This window comes from Salminus brasiliensis, chromosome 16, assembly GCF_030463535.1.
Source record: "Salminus brasiliensis chromosome 16, fSalBra1.hap2, whole genome shotgun sequence".
NCBI lineage: Eukaryota > Metazoa > Chordata > Actinopteri > Characiformes > Bryconidae > Salminus > Salminus brasiliensis.
In genome coordinates, this window is record NC_132893.1 from 18,086,712 (window position 1) to 18,109,341 (window position 22,630).

The 22,630-nt window shown below is 42.1% G+C and overlaps 2 protein-coding genes across 5 annotated transcripts; one reads left to right on the top strand and one right to left on the bottom strand.

Moving 5' to 3' along the window:
* Positions 1-1,825: 1,825 nt before the first annotated feature.
* Positions 1,826-15,753, top strand: supt20 (SPT20 homolog, SAGA complex component). Of its 4 annotated transcripts, none has more exons than XM_072658101.1 (24): positions 1,826-1,945; positions 2,455-2,544; positions 2,773-2,808; positions 2,923-3,048; positions 3,243-3,369; positions 3,704-3,807; positions 4,425-4,541; positions 4,758-4,811; positions 5,127-5,266; positions 6,098-6,254; positions 6,950-7,006; positions 7,292-7,366; positions 7,495-7,664; positions 7,843-7,875; positions 7,961-8,078; positions 8,193-8,304; positions 8,544-8,690; positions 9,283-9,565; positions 9,780-9,925; positions 10,045-10,100; positions 10,218-10,334; positions 11,818-11,920; positions 12,773-12,861; positions 14,870-15,753. In XM_072658101.1, exons 2-24 carry the CDS (start codon positions 2,542-2,544, stop codon positions 15,020-15,022), a joined length of 2,523 nt encoding a protein of 840 aa, XP_072514202.1. In that variant the 5' UTR covers positions 1,826-1,945; positions 2,455-2,541; the 3' UTR covers positions 15,023-15,753. The 4 variants fall into 4 exon arrangements, with proteins under 4 accessions (XP_072514202.1, XP_072514200.1, XP_072514201.1 ...); XM_072658099.1 differs by having other exon boundaries at positions 9,777-9,925; positions 14,870-15,752; XM_072658100.1 differs by having other exon boundaries at positions 9,777-9,925; positions 11,821-11,920; positions 14,870-15,752.
* On the bottom strand, positions 15,665-22,577 carry exosc8 (exosome component 8). The gene is made up of 11 exons (XM_072658104.1): positions 22,534-22,577; positions 22,274-22,310; positions 19,780-19,843; positions 19,522-19,595; positions 19,391-19,436; positions 19,207-19,312; positions 17,328-17,373; positions 17,136-17,232; positions 16,921-17,041; positions 16,006-16,112; positions 15,665-15,889 (listed from the first exon to the last, which is right to left on the bottom strand). Exons 1-11 carry the CDS (start codon positions 22,548-22,550, stop codon positions 15,771-15,773), a joined length of 834 nt encoding a protein of 277 aa, XP_072514205.1. The 5' UTR covers positions 22,551-22,577; the 3' UTR covers positions 15,665-15,770.
* Positions 22,578-22,630: the final 53 nt, after the last annotated feature.

The window sequence follows — 22,630 nt, forward strand, 5'->3', positions numbered from 1 at the left end:
ATCTGAATGATTTCTGCCTTCCTAATAGAATAATCCAACATTTTATTATTATTATTAGTAGTAGTAGTAGTAGTATTTTAATGGGCTATAGAAAAACGTTTTGGACATTTTACAGTTGCAGATGCAGTTGCAGTGTGCTTCATGGAAGCCAATAAAAGGGGCCAATTACTATCTTGCTTTTGAGGCATGCATTACAAAAATCATGTGTTTTAAAGGTGCTTCAGTCATCCAATGGTGCTATTTTTGTCTTCAGTAGAATTCACTGAATATGTATTGGTTCTTTGGTTTTCATCTTGGTAGTGAGCAAGCAAGTCAACATTCAAGGGGGTAGCCAACACCACGGCCTAAAGGTTAGAGAAGTGGGCTTGGGACAAGAAGGTTGCTGAGAGTGATGGAACAGTGCCTTCACCTCCCTCAACAATCATGGCTCAGGGGCCCTTGAGCAACACCCCTAACTCAACCAAGTTCTTCCTAGTGTGTGTGTGTGTGTGTGTGTGTGTGTGTGTGTGTGTATGCATTAAACATGGAGGATATATTCCATTGTACTGCTAAGCAATACCTGTAAAGGTTGATCCTGTGGAGGCTCACCTGTCCACTTTCACTGCTCATTGCTTTGCTAGCAGCTCAACAAAATCACAACACACACAGGCAGCCAATAATTTTCTACTCAGTCTGATAAGAGTTATAGAGTACAATATTTCATCATTATGTTAATTTAAAATATCATCATTGATTTTTGCTTTTCTGGCAGAATGGCCTCTGCAGAAAGTGGCTGCATGAAAGTCTCTTTCGGCCTGTCCCAGAGCGTACTTGCGTAATTGTGTGTGAAGCCTTTCCTAAATACCACATCAAACTGAACATCTGATGCATATCCTCACACTTATAGCATGTTAAGCAGAACCACAGGCCATTTAAGTGTGGGTTCGAATAATCTAAGCCAGCCTGGCTAAGAACATGAACATGGGCCTGTGAAGATGGGCATCCTTGTGCCGTTGCTTATCTACCTCATGTTCATATACAAGTTTTGGCTAAAGTGTCATCATGCCCAGCTGAGCTGAGATTTGATTCTTTGATTTAATAAACCTTGTTTTTCCATCTGTTATATTTTCAGATGGTGCCCATGAGTGTGCTTCAGCCCTCTTGTCTCTCCCTCAATCACACACACACACACATACACACACACACACTTTCCCATTCAAAACTTAGTCCATGTATCAACTTAGTTGACCCAATGCTGAACACCAAGCCTATCACATTACCTAAATACATTTTCAATATGATCAATATTTCTTGGAGAACTGACATCCAGACTGATTTGCACATGAGAGCTATAAATACCTGCAGGGTGTGTGATGGGATTCATGGACTGAGAAGAGGTGGTACAGTGCAGATGTGGAGGTAGGACGACCCTAAGGACCTGCGACTGGCAGGGGACCTAAAGATGTATTCATGAAGTATTTTATACTTCATCAATACAGTATATGATCTTTGCATGAGTTCCAAAATAATCTGCAGCGCCCATGGGTGTAAGATGAAGACGGTAAAAGCCTATTCATCTAGCTATCATGCCTTAAACATTCAGCAGCACTGGGGTGGGGTAACATTAACCACATGTATGTAGCTACACCTCCTCCTCCTCCCGCCACCCCACCTATCATCGAGCTAAAGGGCCCATCTAACATTTCACTGCTAAATAACAAACTTAACGTCGTAAGTTTCCAAAGTTTTATTTTTCGAACTCGACTTTCGTTCGAATCGTTTCGAGTCCTCCGATTCGACTCCTCCGCTGATGCCGCTCCGCCTCCTTCTCTCGCCGGAAGTTTGGATTTTGTTGTTACACTGGAAGAAAATGGCTGCTGTGAGTTTTTTTCATTGAAGGCACTGGAGGAGCGTTTTTCGTGGTTGTTGCTGTGCATTCTCGAGCTGCGGGGATGCGCCTCACTGGGCAAGTCCGTGTTTCTGTTCGTTGCAACCGTCCCTTAATGCCCCCGCGTCCCCGCTCGCAGAGCCCTCCTAACTTCTGCAGCTTTTTTGGCAGCAGGCTGAGGGAGCAGCGGAGCTGTTAGCCAGTTAGCATTAGCCTCAGCTAGCCTGCCATTTGCCTGAGAGCGAGCAATGAAGTTAGCCTGGTAACACGATGAGGTTATTGTCTCCTCGAGATGCTCATGCACCGCATTTGTTCACCACAGCCTGGCGTTTCTGCTTCTCGTAGACTCTCAGTTAACGCTCTCCGTCGGTGTGTTGCTCCTACTGTTAGCCAGGTGATCACACAATGTTCAGTGCTTAGGCTAACTGGCTGGCTAGGCATCTTCATGGACCTTCATTAAGTTTCCTGTTATTTTCTTTTCGTGTCACCCACGCCTTGTGCACTGGCTTGATGAGACGCAGTGAACTGAGTGGTGAAGTCTTGTGGGGAGAACATTTCTGAAGCTATAACTGCTTTTCTGACTCCAGGGTTTGAATGGACTGTCAATGGACGTGACAGTTTTGGGGTAAGGACAGCATCACCTCCTGTCACGCAGCAACTGGTGGTGGATCACAATGGTAAGCTTGCGAGTGCTGCTTGTCCTCTGAATCTACTTAGATAACATCCACATCAGCTAGTCTTCACTGTGTGTGTATGTGAATGTGTTTGGTGGTGTTTTCTTTTTTTTTTTTTTTTTAAACCTGGTTCACTTTAGAGGTTAAGAGATGACCTTTGCGTCAAATTGGTGTGAGCGCAGCAGATATGCATGTTGAGTACCATCACCAACGTTTTGTTGTGTTTTGCAGCAACAAGTCCTAGAATATGCATTGGATCGGGCTGAGGTACGACGTCCGTGTTGGGCAACTCTTTCGTAGTTCATGATTCATCGTACGTCATTGGCAAAAGGTTGTGCTTTGTTTTTCGATCATGCTGAAGAATGTGTGTTCTGTGTCCAGTACATCGTCGAAAGTGCTCGACAACGACCGTCTAGGAGAAGGGTCTCTTCGAGTGGGAGGAAGTCGTTATATCAGAAACTTTATGAACTGTACATTGAAGAGTGTGAAAAAGAGCCAGAGTTAAAGGTAATACTAGCAAACCAGATTTGTTCTCATGTGCAGCTTTAAATTGCAGCATTTATAGTATTTTTAAAAAAAATATTCTTTGCATTTTTGCATTTTTATTTTTACATATTAGGGAAAATATGGACATTTGAGGTTTAATGTTTTTAACAGAGGAATGCACTCACAAAATGCCACAATATGTTTTCTTCCCACAGAAACTTAGAAGAAATGTGAATCTACTAGAGAAGCTGGTGTCACAGGAGTCAGTCTCGTGCCTGGTGGTCAACCTGTACCCTGGAAATGAAGGATACTCATTGATGCTCAGAGGCAAAAATGGATCTGGTATGCAGTTTATGTTAATTCCTCAACATTTGCTCATTTTCTCAGCACTAACATTACGCAGCATGTCGGACGTTTTTTGCAGTACATTCGGTCATGCAGGAAGGTTCAGTCACCCTGGTAAAATATTCTCATCCTCTACTAACAACACATTTCTGCACATTATAATATGTATTTTTAAGAATTTGTAACTTTATTTGTGTAATTTAACATTAAAATGTTTTAACATTATTGTTAAAAAAAAAATAGGCATGGCCTGCAAAATCCCCAAACATTCGCATGAGGCTGTACATACATTTGTCACATGAAACCTCACCTTTTGAATGTCTCTTGTCAGATTCAGAGACAATTCGTCTTCCGTATGAAGAAGGAGAGTTACTGGACTACTTGGATGCTGAGGAGCTACCTCCTATCTTGGTGGACCTTCTAGAAAAATCTCAAGTAAGCAACGTTGTTGGGTGGAAGCTCTAACATCACTTGTTCAATGGTCCTTTTACTGTCAGCTAAATAAAACAAAAACAGCAAGGGACTGTAAGCTTCCGTACACAAGCTTCAGTTGGATTTCTCACTCCTCCATCTTGCGCCTCTGTTATGTGGATGCCACAGACTGTCCGGCGCTGTACTTCTACACTGCCGAGTTCCACCTTTTTGCACGCCATCAACATTGTCATCAGTTTACATTTAGAAAAAACATTTTTTAGCCCATCTATGGCAGTGAACACACACACAGTCACACTGGTGATTAAGGCAGTGAGAACACACACCCAGAGCGGTGGGCAGCCAACTTAGCTTAATATATTTGCAGGCTGTGTAAACCTGTGAAAACCGTAAAATAGCACGGATAGACATTATTTACACATTGAAGCTATAATTGGAAAGGTTATTAGTGAAATTAGTGCAATTTAAGTGGGATGAGGGTGTTTTTGGGTGTGTATTTACAGAGATGGCATTGGTGACGGTCATATGTCCATTGTTTATTAACAACTATTAACTATTTCTTTAAATCTGTATAAAGCACATGTACTCTAAGTCACCTAAATGCCCTTTTTTCCCCTCAGGTGAACATATTTCACTGTGGCTGTGTGATCGCAGAGGTCCGAGATTACCGACAGTCTGGGAATGCTAAGATGCCCTCTTATCAGAGCCACCATGTACTGCTGAGACCAACTATGCAGGTAAGTATTAGGATAGATTCAGATGGGGTTTTGACCGCTAAACAAGAGTCCCCAAGCTAATACTCAAATCCAAAATCTAAACCATTCAGAGTGCATGAGGTGGAGAACTGGTCTAGGCAGTATATGCTACTGTTTTAGCCATTTTATATTGATATCTTTTTGTTTATTTGTATTTGTGCTCTTTATAAGGCCCACTATATTGTTTCCTTTTTACAGACCCTGATCTGTGATGTCCATGCCATGACAAGTGATCACCACAAGTGGACACAGGTAGAAAGGTCTTTACGCCTGCGTTCTTCATTTCTGGTCCTTGAGAGCAAGTATTTAGCACATTTGGTGATTTCCCTGCTCAAACACACCCACTAAACCTGGCAGTTAATTAATATGATGAAGCTGGTCTAGGAAGGGGAAGCAGAACAATCTCCAAACTGTGCCAGATACCAGCCCTCCAGGACGGGCATTGAAGAACCCTGGTTTGCGTGCACAAATGGGCCTTAAGCAGTGTCATCATTTAGTTATACGTCTTAAACAGAATGTAACAGATCTCTTCACCAGATCTGGGTGTTCTCATATTCCTGTTTATAGGATGATAAGCTGCAGCTGGAAAGCCAGTTGATTCTGGCCACAGCAGAGCCTCTATGTCTGGACCCCTCCGTTTCGGTCACCTGCACCGCCAACCGTCTGCTCTACAACAAGCAGAAGATGAACACACGCTCTATGAAACGGTGACTGATGCCTGCATATAATCATGTTTATATGTCTGAAATTTTGTTTTGAGTTTTTGCCTGTGACTTGCAGAAGTAATCTACTCTGTTGTCACAAGCAGATGCACGGTCTACGTCTGTGGTGAATATACACACTACAAATAACAGGGAATGGGCTGCCCTCTGTGTGTATATATATATTGGCCAGCATGTGTGTATGGTTATGTGGTTAAATACTTTAAATAATTGTCAGTGTCTGTCACCCTCTGAGAGTGTTGTTGGTATTCGCTAGAAGAGTGTTGAGGGCAGGAGGATGGATGGCTCAGTGTGTTTGGAATGCAGTTTTATAACCCTCAGTAGAACTAATGGAAAGAGTGAATCTTGTCTTAATTTCAGGCTAGGCTAACATCTGCTGAAGTTGTGGAAGAACGAGTGTACTCTGGTTCTGTATGCTGGCTAATGCTTAAAGAGGGTGATTACTCAATATTTTAAAACAGAGCAGCTTCTACATTTTTTTTTTTTTACCTCCCAGTTTTTTCTGCCTTATGTAACACAGCGTTAATGTGGTTAGGAATCAAGAAAGAATGTTTGTCTAAATAGGGGTGCCCAGATCCAGTCCTGGTGATCTACCACTTAATAGTTCAGTTTTAATCCTGTAGTAAAACAGCTGATCCAGGATGTCAAGTGCTAAAGAAATATCTGAATGTTAGAGCTGTGTAAAACCGTGTTTTTTATAAGGATAGATGGGTTGCCAGATTTGCCAAGTGCAGGATTATGCATTAAAAGAAAAGATGTTTTAAACGGCATCTCGTTGAGCTTATGTTAAAATATTGCTGTTCTTCTGTGGTTCAGGTGTTTTAAGAGGTACTCGCGAGCAGCATTGAACCGGCAGCAGGAGCTGGCCCATCTCCCCACACCGCCCCAGCTCCGACTGCTTGATTACCTTCACAAAAGGAAAGACAGGAAATCAACACCTTTTGCAGACCTCAAGATCTCCAAGGCTGGCAATGTAAGATACTGCTTATACTTCTTCTTACAATGCTTAGATGCAGACTTATACATGTGAATCTTTGTTAATCTTGTAAATCAAACCAAATCCTGTTTGTCACATCACATTAAAACATAGGTGCATGGTCCCCCAAATAAGAAACAAAGAATATATACATATACACATAAACTTACACTATACATACTCTATACACATTATTGCACTGTTTAAAATGAACTGGTTTAATGTATATAACCTGTGAAATGTTGACATTACTATTTACATATGGATATTGGTTAAGATGTGAAGCACATCAGGGTGCAGGAATCAGCACTGTGCCTACTGAATTATATAGGCTTTTTTTATTATTAAATAAACTGTGTGCAGTAGGGCTGTCATATAATGCAAATTACACACAGTGTCCCATAAGGCAAATTAAATGAGGGACATCATGCTGCCCCTTGTGTTTAATACAAAAGATTTGCACTGTTCTCATTTCGCATGACCAGAGGCTGATTATATATCTACCCAACATTGTTTATTTTACTCGAATCTCGGATACACAAAGTGTATTATTAATATCACAACATGTTGTATTGTGGACTTTGGATAAATCTGGTGACAATTCTATGTTTTTAATATCACAATATCTGAAAATATTGCAATGTCATTTTTTTTTTTTTTTATGAAATAAAGCATCTGTCTTCCTTTTGCAGTGCGTGGACATGTGGAAACAGAATAACTGCCAGCTTACTGCCCCAGCAGAGATTGATGTAAGTAATTCTAATGCGTACGTCTGTTTCCATCCATAGCTGTTATGTGCTATTTCTTTTATTTGCTGTTACGTAAGAGCAATAACTCCTGTCATAAGTTGTAAGCCTCGGGTAGGTAATTTACAATAATGCATTGTCTTCTGTTGTTTCTTTATAGAGGAATTTTCTTTATCCTTCTTCTATCTCTTATCTTAAGTGTCCTTTTATTCTACTGGAGTTCATCATTTAAACAGATTCATCTTCAGTGTTTGTGTGTCAGTGTTTTAACTTGTGCTTTGGCTACAGGTGGAAAGATATGCTGTAGTGGAGAAGTCAGTCAAACTAGAGGATTCTCAGCCTACGCAAGTTTGGCCTGCGCAGGTAACGTCTCTTACCCTTAACTTTAATCAGTAAGATTTGGGTGCAGCTGGGTTGTATCATACGTCTGTTAAGTTAAGCTGCATTGGTTGTAGGTCTGTTGAACAACTTGGTCCTTTGTCTTTGTACAGGATGTGAAGGACGACTATATTTTTGAGTGTGAAGTGGGTGGCCAGCCTCAGAGGACAAAGATCACCATCTTCCAGTCTACGGGAGACCCGTTGGTGTATGGGAAGATTTACAGCGCCAAAGACCCTAAAGCAGATGATGAAATTTCAGATCTGCACCTCATTCACCCACCGTAAGAAGCATTTTTTTGTATTTTAGATTAATTAAGGAAATGGGGCAATTAAAGGAGGGGGGGATGGGAAAGGATCCTGTACTATAACAGTAACACAGCAGTAGCTCATGTTATCAGCTGGTCTTTCTGGTGATGTCCTTTTTCTAATATTTGACTTTTTCCCCTTCACTGTTACCAGATTCCTCCTTGGTTCGAAGGTAGATGCTAAACGGTAAGCACAGGAGTTCAGTAAATCGGTAAATGTGTGCATGTGTCTGTACTGCCATGTGTGGTTAATCCTCTGTTCCTTGCTTTAGGTTTTTGGCTCAATATAAGGATGTTTATGAGACTGATGTAAAGTGTGAAGTGAAGATATTGCACAACTCCAGTAGTGTGGGAGCCCCGAGCCAACTCTCGCCTACCAGGGAGATGGAGGTGAGGATCAATAAGGATCAATAAGACCACATATGTAATGGGGGCTTTTTTTGATGAAGGTTTTGTTTTTTAACTTTATTTTGATGCATTACTGGTTGTTCTTTGTCCATTAAGATGGATGGATTCTCACCGCTGATCCAGTCATCAGTGCTGGGGAAGGGAGTGAAGCACAAACCTCCCCCCATTAAACTGCCCTCTGGCTCTGGCTCCACCACCAGCTCCTCAGGTAAGATGCTGTACATCATTGTGCTGGACATATACCAAGTTAAAACTCTTCTGTTCTGTTTAGTAAAACTGTTTTGATGACCCAAGTCCAACAAACACCATCATTCTATAAGTCTTAGAATATACTAGTAATATAAATATACTAAACAACAAACAAAAGAAAAACATGTTGTTACTTCTATATGACTTGGTTTGCTTTATTGCTGAATGTACTAGTGAAAACCACCCTTGGTTTTCCAGGTAATCCCTACAATACGCAAGCCCCCAGTGGCCATCTGAAGTGCCCAACCCCGCCGCCCAATAAGGGTCCATCTCTGTCACGGAAGCACTCCATTGAATTAGGCCAGGTTGGCCTGCTGTCTCCGGCTGCACTCTCCCCCATGCAGAGTGAGTACATGCCCTGTACTGCTACATTCTGGTGAAGTTTTTTTTTTTTTTTTTTTTCCAAGTTTAGCCAAATTCAGAGCCAACTCCCAAGACCAATTTCATCCACTTACTTTGTCTCCACATATCACACATAATGCAACTAAGGTGGGAGAATGAGAGCTAACAGGTGCTGCCAGTTTCAAAACTGACAATCACGCCACGCTACTGGCTCACATCACGCGAGTGACTGTGGGAGAAGGATTACCATCCTACCCACTTAGAAAGAGCAAATTGTGCTTGACTCCTGACCATCTGCTTTGCTTTGTTTTTATTTATTTATTTATTTTAATGTGTACTTTGTGTACTTTATGTGTATGTGTACTTGAACATCCTTGCTGGTATGAGCTCAAACTTTGGTCTTCTAGCTGATTATAGTTACCCTTTATGACTCCCCTATTTCATAACTCATGACTTGTATTATACCTGCTATATGACAATGATTATAATGGCTATTAGCATGTAGTATAACTGTCTTGGAGAATAGAAATGTCCATATATATATATATATATATATATATATATATATATATATATATATACTCTATCTTTTCAGGATCAGGAACGCCCAAGCCATCCACGCCCACCCCAACCAACACCCCCTGTTCCACGCCGCATCCAACAGACGTTCAGGGCGCCACACCATCGGTGACACCCACCCCCCAGGACCCAGCCATGTCCCAGCAGCCGGCGCTGCTTGCGCCCTTTGCCCAGCAACAGATGGCTCTGCCCGTCATGACCATCCCGCTGCCCACCTCCATCAGCACGGGCACCACCTCGTCCCAGGTCATGACTAACACTGCGGGGCTGAACTTCATCAACGTGGTGGGCCCTGTCTGGTACTCTTTATTTTTGCTTTTTTCAGACTCCCCTTCATCTTTTGCTGTATTGCATTCTGCATCCATCAAGGGAAATACTGTTCTCTCATAATGTCCTCTTATAATACACATTTACATTGTTCTTACATTTTATACTGGGTATTTTGGTCTGTTTTGATTGATCTGAGTGTGTGGGTTTGTTTTTACTTGGGTGTGATTATGTTGTACACAGCAGCCCCCAGACTCTAATGACTGGCTCTAACCCCATGCTGGGCTGTAGTCCTGGTACGCTGACACCTGGGATAAACCTGAGTGGAATTTTGCCTCCAGGAGGCCTAATGTCCGGCACACTGCCTGCCATGCAGCCTGCAGCTCCTGCAGGTATTCACTTCTTCACTCTTCCTTACGAAAACAAACAGACCTTGCTTATGTTTTACCTAAAATTCAGGCACGCACTGTAATTTTGATGTTTCGCATTCCGTGCTGTTTCATGCCTCCAGGTAGTCCTTTTGGCCTGAACAATACCCAAGGTTTGCGGCCACTCAATCTTCTACAGGTGAGGGAGGCTGGGTCTTAATCTACCTTACGGAATATTTATAGAGTGCTGTTAATGTAGGCTGCTGGTGGATTCTTGCCATCTACCATCTCTTATTGTCCTCCTCTGCTGCCTCAGATCCCTGGTACGCCGCTCATCTTTAACTCTTTGCAGCAGCAGCAGCTCTCGCAGTTCTCTCCACAACAACAGAGCAGCCAATCTGCCACCTCCAGCCCACAACAACAGGGGGAGTCGGTGAGTCAGCCTGAATGAGCTTATTGAAGAGAGGTGCTGTGAATATTGAGAGGCTACTCAGTCTGTAAGACAGCTCACTGCCACTATGGTTAAAAAAAAAAAACCTATTTTATTTGTTGGTTTCCAATTATATATATATATATATATAGTTCTGTATGCTCTTTGAAATGTGACTGTGAATAGTATAAAACAAATTACACTTCATACAGTCTTTATATAAATGTGTTTCTCTCTCATTTATTCCTTAGTAAGCACAATAAAGCTAGGGGGGGGGACCTTTTTCAGTGGCCCTGCTGCCAGAAATAAATCCTGTTCCTTTTCTTCTTAGACATAGAAAAAAAACTTTTTACAAAGATATTCGAGCAGCTATGAAAACAATCATGACACCATAAAAAAAATAATAATTTGGAGCAAGGAAAAAAACAACACTGTGTGCTTAATGATTTTAAGCATGTATACATGGGTGTTTAAGCATGTATTTTAGTTTATTATATGATATGGTTTTGCGTACAGTGTTTTGCTTTTACTGTTTAAAGTTTCTAGCCCATTTATTTAACCCAGCATTAGTGTGTAGAGGAGCCTGCTGTGTGTCAAGAGTAATGAGAGACTATGTATTCTCACTATTTTTTATTTATTTTTATTTCCCCTTTTTCTAGCTGGCAGTGCTACACTTGTAAAATATGTCCCTCCTTTTACGCAAGGCCTCCTGTCATTCCTAAAACAGCATAGACATACCTGGGGAAGATAACTTTCTTTTTTTTTTTTTTAGCCAATTTCACACCAGATGCTTTATGTCGTCTAAATTTGAGCATTGAGCAAATTTGATTTTTTTTTTTTTTTTTTTTTTTTTTTAGTTCACTGTTAATAGTCCTCTTCATGTGTTGATACTGTTAGCTCTTCAGTTAAAATATCAGGTTGCAAGCAGCTTGATGTTGTGGAATACTTGCTTTCGACTCCAAAGTAGCTGTTTGTTGAGGTGATTATTGGTCCTCATTGTGCATTTAACAGGAATATTATACCCTTGAATAAATACCCTTGATTTCTGAAAAAAAAAACTGTTAAACTATCATGTGTCCCAATACTTCTATCCATAATGGCCGTCACTATAGCATAAAACTCGAAGCCTTCCTCTGATTTTAACTCATGGGTGCCCGTTGGACAGAATGTGGTCCAGTTCGTCCACAGAGAGCCTTTTAACATCAGTGAGTCCAACAGCAGTGACAAACATAGAAATGTAAGTGGCATTACATCGCTGTTCTAGAGCGTCCTATCTAGACATCCTATCGCTGACGTCTCTATGAAATGAGCAGCAGCTGGAGAAAGTCTCAGGGCTGGCTGGAGTGGATGGGTTTGTTTGAGTAGTGGGGCGGGACGCTTGCAAGACTGTTGAAGCTTTATGGTTCATAGCCGCTTGGATGGTAGATGCGGTGTCCGGTAACGTCTATGTGAACAGTACCAGTAACTGGAAATGTGTCTCCTTTAGCAGACTGAACAGGGACTGACTGCAGAGCAGGGCCTCGCTGCACAACAGACTGCTGTCATCAACCTCACTGGGGTGGGGGGATTCATGTCTCCGCAGACAGCAGGTGTGTATACACACGCAAACATGCCGTCACACCTCACACTCATATCTAGTGTTTCATTTTCTTCCTCTTTCCTTATTGATCTACACATACCTACATTCAGGTGTCTCTCTAACAGGTACTAACACAACAGTAGATGTACTAATAGTTTGCTGTATAACTTGTAGTGTACAGTTAATCAGATTGTTTCCATTTTGATTCTGTGGGTTCGTTGTTTGATTTACCTGAGGTCAATGCCCCTTTCCCTATTTCTCTGCAACATTCTACATTTTGTTTCTATTGTTTCCTTCCTCCTATCCCCTCTCTCACCCTCTCCTTCTACCTCTACTTCCGCCCCCCCCCTTTCCTCATGCCCTCTCTATCTCAATCTCTTTCCATATTTCCCTCCCTTTCAACCTTGTCATCTTTCTCTTTCTTTTCCTTCCCTCCTTCCTTACCCCTCTGCCTCTCCTTCTACCTCCCCCTCCTTCCCTTCTTCTTTACCCTGTCTCTCTATATCCCTCTCGTCTTCTACTTGATCTTCTCTCTGATCACCTCTCTCTCAAACTCTTTCCTTATTTCCCTATTATTCCTTCTGTCCTTGGCTTCCCCTCCACCCCTGCCCTCCTTCCTTTGTCTTCTCTCTCTCCCTCTCTCTCTCTCTCTCTCTCTCTCTCTCTCTCTCTCTCTCTCTCTCTCTCTCTCTCTCTCTCTCTCTCTCTCCATCCATCCATCTTCCCCTGTCTTCTTCTCCCTCTCTTTCACGCTCTCTCTCTCCTCCCAACCCCCCACCCCACCCCCACCCCCAATTGCCCTCTATCCTACTCCTTCTCCCCCTCGTTCCGGTGCTGGCCTCGGCCCGCGCTGGCGCGGTAGTGCTGTCCCAGCTGGGTTGTGGTCTGGAGGGCTCTGGGTCCAGCCTGCCGTCCCCGAGGCTCCAGCAGCAGCACCAGCCACAGATCCAAGTAATGCAGCAACTTTGACCTCATCCACCCATAGACATCTTAATACCAGACTGCCAGCTCAAATTGAGGCTTGCTTAATGGACCGTCTGCCCTTGTGCCAAATCCTCATTATCATTTTTGCTTCATATCGGGAAGATTCCAGTCATTTTTATGATCTGGGAGTTAAATTGGTAATCGCATCCCTGAAGAAAACCAGACATGCCTTGTTTACTGTGGTATTTCACAAAATACCACATAATAAGATTCTTCTCTAGTCTGCTGGCACTACCTTTTCGAGTTTTACTGAAGCCGCCCCAAACAGGGCTGTAGTCTTGTATGTAAGATGTCTATGTGTCTACTGTACAGATTGAATGCCTTATGCCACACAGCTGCAGCATCTGCTACTGTCTTTCACAACAATAGCTTTAATAACATCCTCCATGGCTTTCCTCTTGATTTTTGTTTTTGTATTTCATAGATACTTTCATAGTGACATTTGCAGGGGCTTTTTCTTACTATGTTTCAGTTTTGTTTGTTTTTTTTTTTGTTTTTTTGCCTGTCCAATACATTAAATAATTACTTTCATTCAATAATACTTTCAAGTAGAGCTTGTGGCATGCCGGTTTTGAATTCCAGCTGCTCATAAAGCATGTTTTTTGTTTTGTTTTGTTTTGTTTTTTTGGGAACACATTTATATGCCTATTTGTGGGTTTTGTGGGTTGACCGTTACATGCAAGAGAGTCTAGCATTTATTTTTAGCTTCCCCTATGAAAATCATTGTCGTACATTTAAAACTTACATCCAGGATGCAAACCCAGTAACAGCTAAAGCTGTGATAGGAGTTGAAGTTGCTGACTTACTGACACTCATTGTACTCCAAAAGAGCATGGCAAGGCTGTGTGTGTGTGCACTCATGCTTTCAGGATCAGAGACGACTAAACACTGACTTTTGCTGTTTGTTTGCCGAGCTCTTGTGCCACTGGTGCTGCTTGACTGTTCCTCCTCTTCCTCATGTGTTCCCTTCATCACGCTGCGTCCCCTGCCCCTCTTATTTCTGTCCCACTGTCACTACCCCTCCTGCCTTCCCTCTCTGCCTCATCCAGCTTCTGCCAACTCACCAGTCATGTTCGCTCATGGACCAAGTATGTTTTCATACAGCTGCCTAGGCTCCTCTCTCCTCTCACAGTTGCTGTGCTTCAGTGGAATCTGCTGCACGTGCTGAGCACTCATAATGTAAACAGTCAAACCTTACGAATACAAAGTTGGTCATATTGAATCATTAATATCAGACATAGTGAGACCTGCTTTGGGTCTAATCACCACCAAAAAAAGTGTGCTTGAGAAGCACAGCATCCCTTCCATTTCAGTACTGTTTTTAACATGCCCTTGTTGACTTGGATTTGCCATTTCCCTCTTAAGACCTCCAGTGCTGTCCTCTGGGCTGTGCATTAATGATAAGCCCCTCCCACTAGAAGTTAAGGGATCGAGGCAAATTAAAGCAGCATTATGTGAGATTTTGTATTTTTATGCAGATCATGCTTTGAGCTCATGGTACATAGTTTGGTATCTTGAGAGCTCCACCAAAGTTACATAGTGCAGTTAGCTGCATTCTGACTGAGACATCCATTATCCCTATTACAAGTCAGCGGAGCATCAGGATGATTTTAAGGGACAGTTCACTACGTTGCTAACACCTTATTCTTATTATTTCCCGTTTTTATATATATATATATATATATATATATATATATATATATATATATATATATATATATATATATGCCCTGTGGGTGGATGCTCCTGTAAGATGATAAGCTTATGTGTACCTCCAGGTGGTGAAGCAAATCTGACAAGGGCATGTCAAACAACAGTTACTTTAGAGTTTCTAAAGTAAAGGATTCAGTTGTAGACTTTCTCAAAGAGGAAGATTCGATGATTTGAGATGGCGGACTGTGAGGGGAGGCGCTGTGCATTGTTCCATTGTAGACACAAACTTTAACATCTCTCTCTCTCTCTCTTCTGGATGCAGTTGCAATTCTTGCAACATCAAATGCAGCAGCAGCAGCAAATGGCTATGGCGGCGGGAGCGGGGGCTCAGGCAGCGCTGCCACGGCAACATTCCGCCAACCAACCAAGAAGTAAGAGGAAACGCAGCACGCCTCAACCCCTCCCCAAATCATGACTACGGACTCGATCCACTCATCCAGGACACGCCCATAATGAGGAAGACACTGTGCTTGGTCAGCATTTTTCCTGACTGACTGTGACGACCACACGTTATTTTCCTTATTTCTTTCGTTTGTTTTTTCTTTTCGTTGACTTTATAGCTGAGGACACAGTGTATTCACTTGACCTCAGGCCAAAATGAGTGTACTTTTGAACAAGGATTTTTAGAGCTTGGGACATTTATTTAAGATCCTATTTTTTTTAAAGAAAGAGATATGAAATGAGAATTCCTTTAGAGCCCTCTAAGGAATGCTCTCATTTCCTCCTTCCTGACGTCCCTTTCTGTGGGAGCCCGCTAGCCCAAGAATGGAGTATTCTGAAGACGGTCGAATGCATTCTAAAGAGTCCTACAGACGTGCCTCAAACTCCTGCTGGTGAACAAATTGTGAAAGAAACTTCCTGAAGGCTGGATGGTGGAGCGATGGGTCTTGTTCTCCCAGCATGCAATTACGTGTGCAGTTTTTCTACAGCACATTTAAAAAAAACAACAACAAAAAAAAGGCATTTCGTTGTACTGAAGGGGCAGTCTATGTATATTCTTATGGGGAAATTTCAGGATCAGGGGTGTGAAAGATATTTCTGAACACTGAGGCAGATGTTTTGTAAATGGTCTTTGTCAGCAGTTTTATTGTGATAAAAAAAAAGAAAATATATATTGACAGTGAAAAATACAACTTTTAGATAAAAGACAAGTCGTCTTGTATTCATTTCGATGGCTTTGTGCTCTCTAGGACTTTGTCGATAAGCCTGCCAATCTCCCGATGCCGCGTCACAGAACGGGTTATGCAGTCCTGAAGCTTCTCTGCCGATAAGGAGCTGCCTCCTGAAAATAAAACAAGCAATGTCACATATGTTTAGCACACACATGAATGTCCTATAGAGGATTTATGCCATATTTAAAAGTTAACACACTTACAACTAAGAAAATGTGTTTCTTACCAGGTTTGTGGAAAGCGCATAGCTGATCGTCCTCATCTGTGACTGCAGTTATTACTGACGCAGCCAGGCTTTCCTCCTCTGCTGTAGGGTCCACTATAATCACCGTACTGCACAAGAGAGGACAGATCTGGTCTCACACATCCCTTATGCAAGCTGAGTTCGAGATTCTTTTATAAAGGGCTAGGATTAGGACTCTGCATTAGCAGATCAGACTCATTTTCAGTGGGTTAACCCACAAGAGGCCATGGAGAGGTTAAAAGCTATGGAAAGTTTTGAGTACTTTGTCCTCCACGTTCACTTATAAGGTCCCCAAGTGACACTATTTGTGAATGTGTGTACACACGACCTCATTTACAAAACTCTGGTGTGCTTGGTTAGTGCTTGAGACAAAACCAGCTCCTATTAACAGTGTATTTTTGCCTCTGAACGGTCTGTTTACACACATTTAGCAATTCAAACTTTAACAAAATGTCATATCAAGCTCTGACCCCATTTTAAGAACAAAATGACGTGCGACACGTTACATCGGGATTGTAGCCTTACAATATTTAGCAGATTTAATTATTTTGAACCAATATTCAAAACTGGTCTGAGCTCTTATGGTTTAAGTCAGTGCGTCCGGTGTACGTTTAAGCACAGGGAAACCTCAAGAGTCTTGCCTGTGATAATTCAAGGTTCAATGTGGAAGTGGCACATTAGTAATTAAGTTGAAAACTGCAGTGTTCTATAACAGTACATTCTCAGAATGCCATTTGTGTGCATATCGGAGTAGACTTGCATTACATGCTCTTTAATAAAGGTACAGTAATGGAGCTCTGTAGTACATGTCCCCAGAGGAAATTGCTAACAAACAGTAGACGACCTTTAATGAAAATGGCATCAGTCACAAAGCAAAATCAAATAAATGAAACTTACTCATCAAACACTGCAAATGAGGAGGCAACAGGGTGCTTATTGATCTGTAGATGCCTCTTATGCTGGAGATCAACCTCAGCCAAGTCTGTCTCTTTGTTAATTGTGACTTTGGGAATTTGGGCTGTGGATAAAGCAGCAGATTAGTCACAGAGATGCAGTGAATAAATATATAGAAGCGCTAGAATTCAAATTTAGAAAGAATTCACAATTCGTACTATTCTTTAACGCTGCCAGCAAGGTTATGATGCACGCATCGAGGACGTTTCCATCATAGTCCAAACACATGATATCGCAGTACAGGACCCAGCACAGCTGAAAGGCACAGACAGCACAGATCAAGTCTAAAAGGATGTTTGAGGATGAAACTGAGGATGAAGACACAATTTAGTGGAACTGTAATGTCCTACCTTCGACTTCTCTATGCACAGGTCTTCCTTCTTGATTATTTTAGAGCTGCAATTAGGAAGAACGTTTACTTTTAAGATGAAATGCAATGACAATTAAAGTTGCAAGAAAACAAAATGTAAGTGAACCCATTGAGTACACTGAATAAATGTCCACCATGCAGGCTAGAAAAAGTAAGTGAATGAGGGTTTGGGTTTTATGGGTGTTTTGCCTGTTAAATAAAGGCACATAAAGCCTTGTTACTGATAAATATGTTCTGCATGAAGATTGGCTGGTGTGAGCTATGCCTCGATGCAAACAACTTTCAGGAGATGTGTTCTAGTGATGCATGAAGTTGGAAAATGCTACCAAAGAACTGCTCAACACCTGGGTGTACATCAATGTTTAGACAAATAGACCTACTCTGCCTAGTGGTGGGTGCACTGTTAAGATCACTTTAGGAGCACAACAGGCAATCCTGAGACAGGAGAAAGAACTTAATGGTTAGCAAAAATACCTACAGACAACTCTACAAACTGCAAAAACTTGTTCAACATTAGAAAGACACTAAAGAATTGCTTTAAGGGAAGGACACCTCAGAGAAAGCCGCTGCTGTGCAATTTCTTTTGTTTTTGTTTTTTAACCCAAGACCACCTAAATACTTTTACAATTCCTCTGGAACTCCTCTGGAATGTACAGCAGCAACAAAAGCTCATCATCATGGTTTAGGGCTGCTTTGCTTTCTCAGGACCTGCTTGGATTGTGTTTGTCTAGAATTGTGACTTAGATCAGGTCACTTTTTCTTAGTAATCAATGCAGAATTCTAGGTAGTTCTAAAGAGCTTGCTTACTTTTTCTTGCAATTGTAGATGAATCAGGTCTGGTAATCCACCACAAAGTAAGAAACGTGGAGTGAAGGTTCCTCCAAAACAAGGATTAATAACCAGGGCCGGATTTTCAAAACATTTAGGTCAGTCATAGCCAGCAAAAATCTCGTCATAACTGACTGCTCTGGTGTTTCCCAACATTCTGGCTGTCACCATCAGTCATATCTAGTGGTGTGATTCTAGTGTAAATTTAAGACAGTCCAAGCAGTCCAGCAGAGTAAAATCAAGAAAGAAAGGTGATTCTCATACAACAACAAACTGGTTTGTCAGAGGAGGAGCAAACTAGCGACAGGGTGTTGGGACTCATTGTTGAGCAAATGAACCGAAGAGTACCTTGTCTGGTCCGAACTGACAAAAGGGCTACTGTAGCAAGGAAAGTTTTAATGATTGATAGGAGTATGCCATAAACCAGTTAATATGGGCATGTGTAGTTGCGGACTTGTCCCATGCTAGTGCCCATGCTAACCCCTGTCCACAGTCAAAAGCACCTACAACGAACGTGAGCGATGAAACTGGGCTTTGGAGCAAAAGGTTGCCTGGTCCGAGGAGTGTAAAAACGAACATGCAGCTTAAAGAACATGCTGCCAACGGCTTGGTGCCAGACACTACACTACCACCTTCAGAGGTCTCATACAGTGAGCTGTTTTGGGGACGTGGCATACCAACGGCATATTAGGCACTGTCAATAATGCATAAAACATGTTCCTGCTATTGTTTTCACTACTTTAGGAGAGCACCATTTACTGCGTGTCATGCATTCCTCACTCTTTTCCTCCTGAAAGTCATTATTGAGATAAGGGGCTGCTGATGTGCCACCTGCCCTTTAGGTTTAATCCCAGTGTTTTGATATAACAACCTCAATTGCTTTTGAGACTCACCGGGAAGGTCGTTAAGAGGGCCATAAGAGCGGTATGGTGGCTTTGAGAATCCGGCCCCGAATGTTTAAATCACTTTTCCTCACCCACATTCCTAGAAAGTACTATTCAAAGTCACTGACACAAAGAAACTCATCTCACCCATCGATGACATCAGCGATGAACTGGCTGGCTGCCTGCGCCTGCTCTCCAGGTGGCCCCGGCCGAAATCGGGACGAGCACAGTGGAGGCAGGTCTACATTCGGAACTGAAACATGGAAGAGCAAGTCAGACTTTAGTCAGCATCAGAGATGAGTGCCTTTAAGAATGATGCATTCCAACTCACCAATATATCCTTTATCAGGAGCATCAGTAGAGGGCATCGCTAATTCCTGTTTCAAAACATGGAGTCAGTGTTTGTTGTGTTTATTTGAAGGACAGCAAGTATTGATCTGAGGAGTACAGGATGCTGCTTACTGCTTTTATGCCACAGATCACCGTAGTGTTCCCAATTTTCACCATTGCTGAACCATCAGCTGTGCTTATAGAACCTGCATATAAAGGATACATAGAGACGGTGTTCAGTTTAGATCTGATCCAGTAATTACACATCAGTAAAGAGGCAGAGGCCTTTATTTCTTCTAGGTTCAGCATCTTTGGGATAACCATACACCTGCACCACAATTCAATTGTACACATAAATTCATAACGGTGAGGAACTCCGAAACGGTTTACCAATATTTAACGTTGTGGGTCTGAACTCTCCCAGTTCCCTGCCATCTGGTCGGCAGTTTTCTTTCTGTGTGAAGAAAAGCATGTTTGTAACACATGAGCGTCCCTAAATCTATACCGTAATATCCAAAAGTATCCAGACAACCCTTTTTTTAATTATGTCCCCCAATTTTCTCTTCAGTTTAGTCATTCCCAATTCCACCTCTAACTATAACTTCCCCAGTCACATCACATCACATTACATCACATGATGCTACAAGCGCTAGGAGGATGCAAGGGAGGGTGGAAAGCCATCCTACCGACCCAGAGAGAGCAAGATCAACGATGCTCTATGGGACTCCCAGCCATAGATGGCTGTGGCATAACTGGGGACTGAACCAACCAACATGTAGATGGTTAGATCAGCCAATGGCTGTGCCACTTATGAGCCCCCAGACGCACCTAACTAGTGAATTTAGGTAGTTGAAACAACAACTCAGTTATACAATTGTGCATAATCACCACCATAAACGGCTTAAAGTTTTGCGGTAGAGCTACAACACTAATGTAATGCATGTTCGGCACCCAAAGTCTATTACAATTGCCCTGTAGCTCCAATGCAGAACTACAGAAGCTTCAGACACAATGCCTCATGGCTCGTAGATTGTGTTTTGGGTATTATCGAATTGTGATTTTTCATGAACTACTACCATTGCTGACAGCTCAAATGCGCAGTCAGCTAGTATAATCTCAACAGGAAAGCACTGCCGATAAAGTGGCACGCTCTGCAGCAGTAATGCATAAATCTAAGGCTAAAGGGGTCAGAGGAGTATAAAGTAGGGCTGGGTGATATGGCAAAAATACTATGTCACGATATTTAAAAACATTCTTCACGATACATGTAATCACAGGCTAAAAACCATCAGTAGTGACAGATTCTTAAAAACTACTATTCAGATACTCTCCCGTACTGGATACAGTGATTCTTACTCAACATCTGCTGAATCTCGTCTAATTAAACCAGTCTAATGACACTGTTGGTAATGAAACCTGCAGTTGATCAGTGTCCGTTAAGCCCTAACAATATCCTAAATATGCTTAGAAAGCATATTTTGTAAATCATAACAAAAATTCAGACCCAATGCCTCATGGCTCGTAGATTGTGTTTTGGGTAAGGAGACAATTGTGATTTTTCATGAACTACTACCATTGCTGACAGCTCAAATGCGCAGTCAGCTAGTATAATCTCAACAGGAAAGCACTGCCGATAAAGTGGCACGCTCTGGAGCAGTAATGCATAAATCTAAGGCTAAAGGGGTCAGAGGAGTATAAAGTAGGGCTGGGTGATATGGCAAAAATACTATGTCACGATATTTAAAAACATTCTTCACGATACATGTAATCACAGGCTAAAAACCATCAGTAGTGACAGATTCTTAAAAACTACTATTCAGATACTCTCCCGTACTGGATACAGTGATTCTTACTCAACATCTGCTGAATCTCGTCTAATTAAACCAGTCTAATGACACTGTTGGTAATGAAACCTGCAGTTGATCAGTGTCCGTTAAGCCCTAACAATATCCTAAATATGCTTAGAAAGCATATTTTGTAAATCATAACAAAAATTCAGACCCAATGCCTCATGGCTCGTAGATTGTGTTTTGGGTAAGGAGACAATTGTGATTTTTCATGAACTACTACCATTGCTGACAGCTCAAATGCGCAGTCAGCTAGTATAATCTCAACAGGAAAGCACTGCCGATAAAGCGGCACGCTCTGGAGCAGTAATGCATGAATCTACGGCTAAAGGGGTCAATTTTATCACGATACGATAAAATATCGTAATATCGCCCAGCTCTAAGAGGAAGCCATCCCAGCATTAGACTGTGGAGCAGTGAAGCTGTTTTCTGAAGTGATCAAATCAAAAATTTCTAAATCAAAAATCAACATCTGCTGAATCTCGTCTAATTAAACCAGTCTAATGACACTGTTGGTAATGAAACCTGCAGTTGATCAGTGTCCGTTAAGCCCTAACAATATCCTAAATATGCTTAGAAAGCATATTTTGTAAATCATAACAAAAATTCAGACCCAATGCCTCATGGCTCGTAGATTGTGTTTTGGGTAAGGAGACAATTGTGATTTTTCATGAACTACTACCATAATAATAATTAATAGTAATAATAGTAATATCGCCCAGCTCTAAGAGGAAGCCTTCCCAGCATTAGACTGTGGAGCAGTGAAGCTGTTTTCTGAAGTGATCAAATCAAACATTTTGAGAAAGAGTTAGAAAGTCATCTGTGAGCCAGAATCTGGCCCTCACTAAGGCTTTTGTGACTGAATGCAATCGATTTCTCACAGCAATGTTCCAACACTGATAGTATGAAGTCTCTCCAGAAGAGTAGAGGCTGGTACTGCAGCAAAGTATGGCCATCTCCTTAGTAATACCCACTGATAATAGCAGTAATGCAGGGTCCTGTCCTACCAGTACCTCCTAGTTTAGAGGTAGACTTACCAGGAAGCTCCTGTGATACTCCAGTGGCTCTGCAGTCCTGCCAAAACATGCAAAAGTCGTTTAGACGGTAGCTGGCTAACCTAAACCAGGGTAAACCTGAGGGAGGTCCGGCAGCTGGACTAAGCCAGCCACATTGCCCGGATGTCCTCCCCATGGTTATAACTGTAAGATTCCCAGCGACCGGCGTCAAAACCAGTATGTCGTTTAATGACTTTCATCACAGTGTGAACAGAGAAACCATGCCGATCTGCTGCACTTACTTGAAGCCCGCCGCCATGATGCTGAGAAAGCCCCACGTGAAGAGGGCGGATGACGTCAGAAGAAGAGCTCAGCGAGGCCTCCGGCCCAGCAGGGGGC

What these genes read in the sequence shown, in the direction of transcription:
- exosc8 (XM_072658104.1), bottom strand. An exon ending in ACCCACAACGTTAAATATTG is followed by an intron (nt 19,596 to 19,779) that starts GTAAACCGTTTC and finishes CTTTATATGCAG; the next exon opens with GTTCTATAAGCACAGCTGAT. An exon ending in ATGCGCTTTCCACAAACCTG is followed by an intron (nt 15,890 to 16,005) that starts GTAAGAAACACA and finishes TTTTATTTTCAG; the next exon opens with GAGGCAGCTCCTTATCGGCA.
- supt20 (XM_072658099.1), top strand. An exon ending in AACACACGCTCTATGAAACG is followed by an intron (nt 5,267 to 6,097) that starts GTGACTGATGCC and finishes TCTGTGGTTCAG; the next exon opens with GTGTTTTAAGAGGTACTCGC. An exon ending in CATGTCTCCGCAGACAGCAG is followed by an intron (nt 11,921 to 12,772) that starts GTGTGTATACAC and finishes CTGGCGCGGTAG; the next exon opens with TGCTGTCCCAGCTGGGTTGT.